This window comes from Nematolebias whitei, chromosome 23, assembly GCF_014905685.2.
Source record: "Nematolebias whitei isolate Nwh7 chromosome 23, NemWhi1, whole genome shotgun sequence".
Taxonomy (NCBI): domain Eukaryota; kingdom Metazoa; phylum Chordata; class Actinopteri; order Cyprinodontiformes; family Rivulidae; genus Nematolebias; species Nematolebias whitei.
The window spans coordinates 1,577,345-1,588,394 of NC_056520.1; the positions used below are offsets into that span (position 1 = coordinate 1,577,345).

Genomic DNA, 11,050 nt, shown 5'->3' on the forward strand with positions numbered 1-11,050 from the left:
GAGTACGTACCGTTTGGATCGAGTACGTACTGTTTGGGTCGAGTACGAACTGTTTGGATCGAGTACATACAATTTGAATCGAGTACGTACCGTTTGGAAAGAGTATGTACCGTTTGGAAAGAGAATGTACCGTTTGAATCGAGTACATACCGTTTGAATCGAGTATGTACTGTTTAGACCGAGTACATAATGATTGGATCGAGCACATACTGTTTGTATCAAGTATGTACCGTATGGATAGAATCTGTGCCATTTTGAATTGAGTACGTACCGTTTGTATCGAGTACGTACCGTTTGGACCGAGTACATAATGTTTGGCTCGAGTATGTACCGTTTGGATCGAGTACCACCATATGGATCGAGTCTGCACCCCTTGGTTCGAGTATGTACCGTTTGGACCGAGTACATAATGCTTGGATCGAGTACGTACCGTTTGGATCAAGTATGTACCATTTGAATAGAGTACATACCGCTTGGATTGAGTACGTACCATTTACGTACTCGATTCAAATGGTACCTCCTGGATCTAAATGGTACGTACTCGATCCTGTAACTAAACATCTACCAGTACACAGTAGGTATGTGATAAGTAACTGAGTACTTAATATGTACTGATCAAGTAAATACCAGTTTATGTATTAGGCAAGGTTTACTTATCTGGTATGAAGTGGTGCGCACAGCTAACCAAAACGTTACATTTGCTAACCCATATTCTGCTAACTAAAGAATTAGCTTTGCTAAAGCTAAACAGATTTTAAAATTAGCAGAAGCTAATGCTAAATCGCTAACGGCTACGACGCCAGTCACTCAGTCTGCGTTACACATCTTCATCTCTTTCCTGTTGAAGCTGCATCGACCAATCATGTCGTGCCATGTGAACACGTAGTCAGCCAATAGCGTGCCTGATGGACTCTTTGAGACACGCCCACAACAGACTGGAACAACTTGTGAATTATTTTAGAGGGCTTAAAATTGTTAAAACCTAATTTAGTAAAAGCTACTTCCACTAACGATTTCCAAAGTTAGCAAAAACGCTAATCCGCTAAACGAAAAATTATTTCCGCTGCTAGCTGTTAGCAGATTAGCTGAGCTGTGTCCACCACTGCTGGTATGTACCAGATAAGTAAGTACCCAGTAAGTGTACTTAACCAATAGGTGTTTACTTACCTAGTATTTGCCTGGTGAATACCTGAAATATACCTGGTAAATGTATACTTACCAGGTAGGTACTTGGTATTTATTATATAGCTTCTTGATGTGTACCTTCAGGATTATGAAGGGACTTGTTTCCCTGTACCTACAGGGTATGTACCAGGTAAATACTTGGCAAGTACTGTGCAGTAGAATGTATTGGTGATTTATTCAAGTTTTTAAGATTTAAGTAGGAACGTACTCGGTCTCCTTTAATCCCAGGTGTTCCACACTCCCCCCTCTCCCCCTGTGAGAAACAGAAAGCACAGGTTAGTGGTATAATTTTGTCCTTGCCATCAAATTCTACGGCTTTTCTATAAACGAGTTTACGACTCAGACCACCGTCTCCAAGGAGCTGTTTATGTTTGAGCTCCTCGTGTTCTGCTTCCAAGCGTCTAACGCCGTGGGATTTTACAGAATCGTAAAGCTGAATTCCTGAAGGGTGTACAAATACGTTCAGACGAGCTTGGCGTCAAACACAACTGAACAAAGGGACAAAAAACGCTGCCGTTCATCACGTCTGAAGACTGGTCTACAGTTTCTGCAACTACAGTGGGAATAAAATGGAGGCCGTACCTTCTCTCCTTTGTATCCGGGTTTTCCCTGCGTGTGAGAAACAGTTTACAGAGTCAGAAGTCTTGGTCAGAACTTGACCGGTCCATCTGGACTCGTCTCCAACTTGAAGAACCAAATGTAAAGCCTCCTGCTCACCTCTGGTCCTTCTCGACCCGGAAGTCCACTGAGACCACCTTCACCCTACGGAAACATTTGGATTTTACAAATCGGACACCTGTGTGCACGTACAGCACAGGTCAGAAGTTTACATACACCCATCATGGCCACAAATGTGAAATTAATTTCAGGATTTTCAAGATTAATATTTTATTTTCATAATCCAGTGGTGAATTCATGTATTGTATGTATGAACTTGCTGTACCAGTTTGTATTTTGTAGGTTTTCTCTCATCATCAACGGGTCAAATTTATACAAACCAAAGCGTTTATTGAGCGGTGTTGAAGACAAAGACCCATAAACGCCTCATCAGTGATCACGGGTGACTTCAGCTGAAGATTTGTTTAAACCAGCAGAACGAGGATTCATTGGCCAATACTCGGAACATCTGGTACGTCCAAGAAACTCAATGAACACGTCAACTCAAGAGCCGCCAAGGCTCAAACCTATCATGAGCACCTGTGTCTCTGTCCGCCAGTGGTCAGAGATACATCTCCATGACCAACGAGGAAACCAACTGAGAAGAAACCCTTATGTAAAAAGTTGCCAACATGGACCATCCACATGTCTTCTGGTGACAAGTTTTCTGGTCAGACGAGACAAAGATTGAGCTGTTGACCACAAGGAAAAGAAGACGGCTGTCAGACCTAAGAACTCTGTACCAGCTTTTAGGCATGGAGGGGGTAGCATCATGCTGTAGAACTGGTACAAATTGGCAGTTTGAAGGAATACTTCCAAATTCTTAAGCTCAATTCCAACCAACAGCAACAACGTCCAGGACAAAGAACCTGGACACACGTCAGAACTGGTTTCTGGTTGGATAAATCAGATCAACGTGGAGCTCCTAGAATGGCCTTCCCAACACCACCAACATCAACCCTGGTATACTTTTGACTGTGCGCTTTTAAAAAACAGCTTTGACGTCTGTTGTTTGGAAATTCATGTAAGTAAAGATCATTCATGCTCACGATGAGTGGATGAAAACTGTTCATGTTAACTACAGATCATGAAACACTTTGAAAGTTAGATTTATGTGGAACTAGTTTCTGAGTCGACAGAACCTTCTGTCCTTTTAGACCAGGACTTCCGTCGTCTCCGGGTCGACCCTTCTTGCCCTGCGGATGAAACGAAAGAAGCATCTTTAATCTGAGGACAAGTTCATGGAGACCATTTACAGATCTAAACAGTATTTATGTGTTGTCGGATAAAGTTATCACGGTTTAAAATTCACACCACGTAACTTTCATTAGAACAATAAATACATCTGTACGATCCCTCATAGTTCCTCACTTTTCACTCGAGTCACTGCTGAATGGGTTAAATTAAAGAGTAGGGTTAAATGATAAACATGGTTAGGATTTTATTTTTTCCATATGAATCTGTACAATCATAAAAAAAGAATATGTCCATCTCAAAATGACCAACTGTGAATTGTGACACGAAGACTCGGACTTCAACGCACAACATCTAGAATTCTCTCTGTCCACACAGAAACACTCAAAACGCTGCAGTAACTACGCTGGGCCTGCAGGGGGTGCTGTGACGCTTTGAAGAAAATACACCAAAAACAAGAAACAAGGCGTGGAGCGTGTGCGGAAAGCTTCCACACTGCGCGGGAAATGTAAACACAGCCAGAAGACGAGGACGTCCTCTGCGCCGTCGGTTACGTTAGTTTAGATCATACATTCTGGAAAAGACATTTTAGGACCCCCCCCCAAAATTGTTATTGTAGTTTTTTAAGAACCTGTCATAGTAAAAAAAAAAAAAAAGTCTTGAAACATCACGCTTGTGTTTTTGGTTGTCTACACAAAAACAACTTTTTGAAAACGGTGACATCATCCCTATGTACATAGTTTCGTTCCACCTCATGTACCACATGTGATGTGAATGACAATAAAAATCCTTGAATCCTTGAATCACAGCCCCACCGAGGCCGTCTACACAGAAGCACATGGGTGGTGTTTCAAGCTTTAATTTGAAATTTAATTTAACTTAATTTGAAAAACCTGTTTTGGGGGTTGTTTCCATTTGAACACACGGTTGAAACAAGGATGACACCTAAACTTAAACGATGCTCCAAATAACCATTTTCTGACTAAACGAACTGCTGGGTTATTATGTTTTAGCTAAAAACTACAGAACAGGACCGTTTTAGTTTAAATCTGCCTTCAACTGGTCTGGAACAGACCAGTTCCTGACTGTTGGACATTCTCAGGAACTATTTAAAATGTTCAGAATCTAAATGTCTGCGCTGATCGTCGCCTGTCAGATAATTAATAAAACATCTGTCCTGGTTTGTGTCAGTAATCTAAGACCTCCTTTGTGTTGGGACTATGGTTCAGGTCCATACTGGACTGAGGCCAGCGGGAGACGATGAGTCAGACGAGCTGCCGGCTCTTCTCTGTTTTGTGGGTTTTAATCTGTCTGTGTTCACTCACGCTGCTCCTGATGTGAAGCAGCTTTTGTTCTGAGGGTTCGACTTGACGTGATAATTATTCTGTTCTCGTCCAGCGACCGGACATCAAACACGAGAAATCAGACCCTCTGATTGGGACCGACCTTGTCCGGGTAATAAAGGATCACGACATGCTTGGCAGGGGAAGAAAGTCCTGCTCCAACATCCTCAGACAATCCCGGGAGGTTGTATTCTGAGCAGACGTGACTCCGCTGATTTCAGATGTAAAGATGTGTTTGGACCTGTTCTCAGTGAACGGCAAGAGGAACGCCAGGTATTCTTCTCCCGACTCACTGCTGGAGGGAAGTGGAGCGTCTCTAATATTAAAGTCCCTTCAACCCTGCAGTTATAAAGCCTGGGGGGTCTTTGTCCTCTGCCGTGGACTCTGTTCAGGGCAGCAACACAATACGTGCACCTTTAATTTGGAGTAAGACACAGGAAGTCTTGTTTATGATTTGACTGATGTACAATAAAGACATTGTGGGACAAACACTGATAAAAATAAACGGCCACTGAAAGCTTCAGGAACCAAAATTTTTTTTAAACTGGATAAATTTTAATGAAACTGCCAGAAAACAATCAATGGACGATTATTAACGTTTGAAGTCTGATTCAAGATGGCTGCCAAGGCTAATCAACCTTAGCAAACCTCAGAACAGCTACGATCCAGTCATTTTTACAGATACTAAGCTAAAAGTGGGGTAGTAGTAGCTGAAAATCAACAAATACACACTCTGAATGCTAACAGATAACACAAGATCCGTTTTAAACTCCGACGTTTAATTTACTGGTTTTATTTCTGAATGTGCAGCTGAGTAAAAATTAAGTTTTTTAAAAGGACTTAAAATGAAAAATACAGCTGGCGAAAATAATTTTTAGCATTAGCATGTAGCATGCTACATACATTAGCATGCTATATACATTAGCATGCTATATGCATTAGCTTGCTACGTATATTAGCATGTTATGTGCATTAGCATGCTAAGCATGCTATGTGCATTAGCATGCTACATGCATTAGGGTGCTATGTAGCATGCTAATACTTGTGCATTAGGGTGCTATGTAGCACACTAATGCACAAGTATTAGCGTGCTACATGCATACTAATGCATGTAGCATGCTAATGCACATAGCATGCTACGTATATTAGCATGCTATGTACATTAGCATGCTACATGCGTTAGGGTGCTATGTAGCACACTAATGCACAAGTATTAGCATGCTACATGCTAATGCATGTAGCATGCTAATACTTGAGCAGAGAGTAGTGCAGTTTGTCTCCCAGACTAGTTGCAGTGTTTTTGCTAGCAGAGTTAACAGATGTGAAAGGACACAATCACAGTGACAGAAGCTAATCAAGCACACGTTCATGGAAACAAGATGGGTCGTCGGGTAGATGCATAACAAATACTCACGGCAGGGCCGCTGGGTCCTCGTTCACCCTTCTCACATGCACACTTGCTTTGGGCCAGAGGACACTTTGGACAGGGACAAATAGAAGACAGTGGAGTTTACAGATGGACCAAACCAAATGTAGCTGAAAAGACCTGAATCCTGGAGACTTACCCCTTCATTTGCCAGGGCTGTCTGTGGGGAAAAAACAAAGTTATGTTAATCTTAGTTCAAAAATGTATTGAATCAAGATTCAGAACAAGTAAATTCCACAAAGGACGTTGGAAAAACGTTGAAAATGACGTTGCTGTCAGACGTTCAGGGTCTTGCAATGAGTCCATGGTGTTTCACTTCATACCATAAAAACACTAGAAGAACTCTGAAGTCTCCTATAGCTATCCTGCCAGATTTCATGTTGTTTGTGGCCAAAGCTGAACGGCGGCTGGCCTCGGATGGTGGCACATCGGTCACTGGCGTCAGGCTCAGCTGGTCCTGCTTAACTGACCTGACTGAACTTCATTCGTCACTAAAGCTCAGATGTTTAGCCACTCATCCGTTTGTAGTTTCTCTTGGGAAGGACAGAGGACCTCTTGTACTCCCTCTTGTAAGACATGTCTTGCCAAAGTCTTGATGTTCACCCTTTTCTTTCTTTATGAGCTGATCATACCGTCAATACAAGACTTTCAGACTAAACAAAGTACGTGTTAAATTGTATCGTAGCTCCTCTAAGCAGCCTGGAGGTGTTTCTGCAGCTCATACCGATGGTGGGAGTTTAAAAACGATGTTTCTCTGGAACAGAGCTTCATGCTTATGATCTACAGATGCTGCCTAGACAACAAAATGAGATCCTTCTCTTTTAGTCCAGCGACACCCGGCCTGTCGGATCCAAGGCCCTGAGCACGGCGTCGTTCATCGTATCTGGATGATTACCACCTGTGTCAGCGCTTGAGGCTGAGCTTGAAGTGGTGTTTGAACAGTTTCGCTGGATGAAGTTGCGTGCTTTTTCAAGCTGGATTCTGGAGCGCTCTTCACCCGGTTCCCCCACAAAAAATTTAAACACGGAGCAGATGTCCCCACCAGGAGTCCTGATGGCTCTGGGAATAATGCCACTAGTGGTTTATAAAAGCAACCACAATCATCAAAGTCAACATGAGGGATTGAAAGTAAAGACTAATGGTTCTAATAATGTTCAAACACGTTTTAACTGAGGAATCTCTCAGTGCCGAGTTTTCCATCAAGTCTCGGGTTTCAGCGTGCTTATAGGAGGTAGGCCGAGTCTGAATTCAAAGAAGAGCGGTTTCTATGGCAGCAGGTGTAAATTAGGGATGCAATAAGCAGCAGAAGCTGCACAGAGACTCTATTATTAATACGAACATTCAGACGGTATCTGTAGATAATGACTTTCTGAAGCTTCCATCTGCCATAAATTTATGTCCTCTGGTAAAAAGCAATTATCGAACACAAGCAGTTGGAAAGAAATGCTGATGAAATGTTGGTCTGAGGTGTTTGTGTGCAGGTCTGAGCATGCACATCAGAAGAATGTCTCCTTAATCAAATTTACCAGCTGTTGTTAAAGATGAGATTCACATTTTTTATCTGTAATGAATAAAACTCAGTTTAATGTAGACATGAAATAAGGGAACGTTGACTAAAGAGACACAGCAGAATCAAAATGTAAAGTAGGAAAGAGTTGATCTTTCTGCTGACACAGCGAAGTGGAAAAACGATTCAGAATAACGAATCTAGAAACCATGGACTAAGTCTTAGTTTAAATAAAGACCAGTCTTAGATATCCACTCTATTCCAGGTCCATCCCTTGGTCCTATAGACCTATAGACTATAGAGTCAAGGCAGCATCGTCAATAGAATAAGAACATTATTCAGAAGAAAAGAGGAGGGTGAGACCACCACACCCCACTAGAGATTGAGTTTTGGGGGTTTGAGCTCAAACCGGAGCTACTGAAACCCTGAACTTGAGACAAACCTACAAGCCCGGCTCCGTCAAACCTCCTTTAGTCCTGAAAGAAAGGACTTGAGACCTCGCGCTTCAGGATGGAAGAAGTCAGGAAAATGTGGAGAGGTGTTTAATACAGGGGTGTCCAGTCCTGGTCCTTGAGGGCCACTATCTTTAGATCAGGAGTGTCCTGTCCTGGTCTTGGAGGGTCACTATCCTGCAGGTTTCAGGCATTTCTCTGCTCCAAACACCTGATCTGAATTCATCTGAATTAATGGGTTAACAGATCTCTGCAGAACAGGAAGGGGCCATTTAACCATTGATACAGGGGTGTTGGAGCAGGGGGAGGGGGGGAGCGGACATGCAGGATAGTGGCTCTCCAAGTCTCCAAAGCCAGGTTTGGTTGTGTCCAAATAGGATTCTGATTTCGGCACCGGGACAACCACATTGAAAAGACAATCCGTCATCAGGTGGGGGACTGAAAGACAACACGAGGGGGTTCCCAGACCTGATGGACCCGATATACAGAACCAAGAAACTTTGCTGCTACTTCTATTTATAGAAAAACAAAACAGAAACAAGTTATAGTCTTCTGTGATCTGAACCAGTTCAAGAATCTTTATTATCCCCAAGGGGCAATTTGTTTCAGTCAGTCGACACATAAAACACCCAAACTAGACCTAACAGAACAGAACTCACCAAGGATCAGTAGAGAGTCTTGAACCTGAACCAAGACCCCGGCAGAGCCAGTCAGAGGACATCACTAAATCTCGTCCTCCAGTATAATTTGTTTTTCTGCTTGTTATTATTTGAAGGACAACGCCAACCAGGACGTGCCATGTTGTTGAAACTTGGGCCTAACAAAAGTAAAAACTGAAAAAACCTTCAGAAAGTTTGGAGAACTTTTGCTCTAAAGGGGTTTAACGAGAGTCTGGCTCCACCAGCGCTGGTTGAAGATCATTCGTCAAACTCACGTTTTTCCTTCAACTTGTAAAAACATTAAGTTTATTTTTACTTACAATTTCCCCGATGACTTTGTCCACCACGCCTACATCTTGTAGGTTGTGAAGGTAGCGTGAAGCCGGGGAATTGGCGATTAGACGCAGCTGAGCGAGGTTTGCCGGTTCGTTGGCTTTAGGTGTGATTCCTATCGTGAAGAAGCGTACGCCCTGGTTCTTTGCGTCCGCCAAAGCTGAAAAGATGTCCGGGTTCCTTGGGTGTGAGATGCCATCAAAGAGCAGAACGGCCACCTTGATGCTGCTGGTACCCGACTCCTCCAGGTAGATGCGGGTCAGGTTGGCGATGGCGTAGGTCGTGTAGGTGCCGTGGCCGATGTAAGTGATGGGAGCGATTCTAGCTTTGAAGTTGTCGACGCCCTTCCACTGCCTGAAGGTCTGCTCGATGATGACGTGACTGCTGTACTGCAGGAGGGCTGTACGGAACCCCAGGCCCTGGCCCAAGATCAGCCGCAGGTTCTGCAGCCGGGCCGTCACATCTGAGGCGAAGCGCTTCTCCTGTTCGTGGTTGTCTTTGGCGCTTTCGGAGCTGTCGATGAGAAAGGCCAGCTCCAGACTGCAGTCCTCATCGCCGAGAGCTGGAGACAGACAGGAAGTGGAAATAAGTTTACAGTTTGCAGAAACACGTTAACTGGAAGCCGAAGCTGCTGAAGGCCGTTTCCACAGGTTCCTTCTTGGTGGAACATTAGACACACGTGGCTGGTTTAGATAACTTTACGGTGTCAGGTCTTACTAACAACTTTTCTCTTCAACAGTAGATGTTGCTTTAATTTGTTGTTTACTGGTTAGGCTGTCAGCCGTCACATTCATCAAGAAGACTGATGGAAGTTCATAAATGTGGCGTCACTTTACAGAAGAACGATAAACCACGGACTGTCAGGCGTTGAGAGGTCGCAGGTGTCGTTCAGGCAGAACTTCATTAATCTTCACAGGAACGTGTCACGATCAGAATGTGCCCAAAGGAAGAAGGATGAAATGCTGAGCAGGCGGTCCGGCTGCTGATGGATGGCTCAGAGAGGTTTGGATCCTCCAGCCATGTTCCAACATTGGACTAGGTTCAGCAGATTCAGTCCTCGGCTTTTTATTTTTGTGAAACCAGAGAAAACGAAGCTTACATTTACCGTTCTGGGCGACGGAGTTGGGCGCGTACAGTTTGCTTTTCTTCTTGCTGGTCGTCATCTCATCCTCATCTTCTTCATTGTCCTGGGCCCACAGACCCTGGAGACCCCCGAGCAGGAGCAGCCAGTGCAGAGATGGGACCATGGCTTCCCTGAGAGGTCTTCAAACAACAAGCAGAAGGTTTTTGTAGAGAATGAAGACGTCCTTTCAGAGGACAAGCTTCAGCACGTCTGGACCAGCATACCTGACGCTGCTGCCGGCTCTGAAAGGAGAAATGAAGTCACGTCTTCTTCACTCGAGCATCAAACTGACCGGTGGGACGTCAGCTGAGAGCCTTCTGGTCCGAGCAGCACCAGCACGTCTACAGAACCTGGACTGGGACTCCCTCAGACTCAGAGTCGTCCAGCCCTGAAAGACTTCCCTCCCTTTGGGTGGAGTGTGGGTGGAAACCTCCCCCGTTGTGACCTTTGCTGTGGATGAGCCTCCCGAACATTTTCCACCTGCTTTCCATTTCACAGCAGGAATGAAACGCCCCCCAGGCACAACCGCAGTTTGTCTTCAAGCTGCTCAGTCGGACTCCGTCGGGTTCTGCTTGTTCTGAGGCAGAAGGAGCAACGAGATGTTCTCGTCTCTGTGAGACGTCTGGACTGTTGGAAGACACGAGCAGCTAATGCGAGCACAAAAAAAATGTGCACTTGGAAAAGATTTACAAAAAAAGTTTCTCTGGATCAGTTTAGTTCTTTAGTGAAGTGGTTCAAGTCAAAGATGAACTATAAACGAAATAAACTGAACCGAACATGAACAAGACTTTAGTTTTAGAACTCAAACATCTAAAACTTTTCATACGAACTCTAAATGTCTTTGTCTCTCAGATATTGTTGACAGATCAGTTTAAATCTGTCAGTGAGATGATCCTCCACCTCTCAGGTGAGACAGATCAGACACATGATTATTCCACAGGTGAGCTTTAGGCTGACCACAACAAAAGGCCACAGATGTTGCAGCAGCTGACTGCAGGAATGTCCTCCAGAGATGTTGTCCTCCAGAGATGTCGTCCTCCTGAAATGTTGTCCTTCAGATATGTTGTCCTTTAAAGATGTCCTCTAGAGATGTTGTCCTCCAGAAATGTTGTCCTCTAGAGATTTTGTCCTCCAGAAATGTTGTCCTTCAGAGATGTTGTCCTCCAGAGAT

General features: G+C 44.0%; 1 protein-coding gene across 1 annotated transcript in view; it reads right to left on the reverse strand.

Annotated features, from left to right (window-relative positions):
* The window catches only part of LOC119428759 (collagen alpha-1(XXVIII) chain), a 39,620-nt gene extending 29,363 nt beyond the window's left edge, over positions 1 to 10,257 (reverse strand). Inside the window, exons 1-8 of the mRNA XM_037696435.1 lie at positions 9,856 to 10,257; positions 8,744 to 9,318; positions 5,945 to 5,965; positions 5,794 to 5,856; positions 2,985 to 3,038; positions 1,903 to 1,947; positions 1,768 to 1,794; positions 1,394 to 1,438 (exon numbers count right to left, since the gene is read on the reverse strand). Coding sequence (XP_037552363.1) covers positions 1,394 to 1,438; positions 1,768 to 1,794; positions 1,903 to 1,947; positions 2,985 to 3,038; positions 5,794 to 5,856; positions 5,945 to 5,965; positions 8,744 to 9,318; positions 9,856 to 10,003 — 978 coding nt within the window. The 5' untranslated portion in view covers positions 10,004 to 10,257. The remainder of the gene's footprint in view (positions 1 to 1,393; positions 1,439 to 1,767; positions 1,795 to 1,902; positions 1,948 to 2,984; positions 3,039 to 5,793; positions 5,857 to 5,944; positions 5,966 to 8,743; positions 9,319 to 9,855) is intronic.
* Between the last annotated feature and the right edge of the window lie 793 nt (positions 10,258 to 11,050).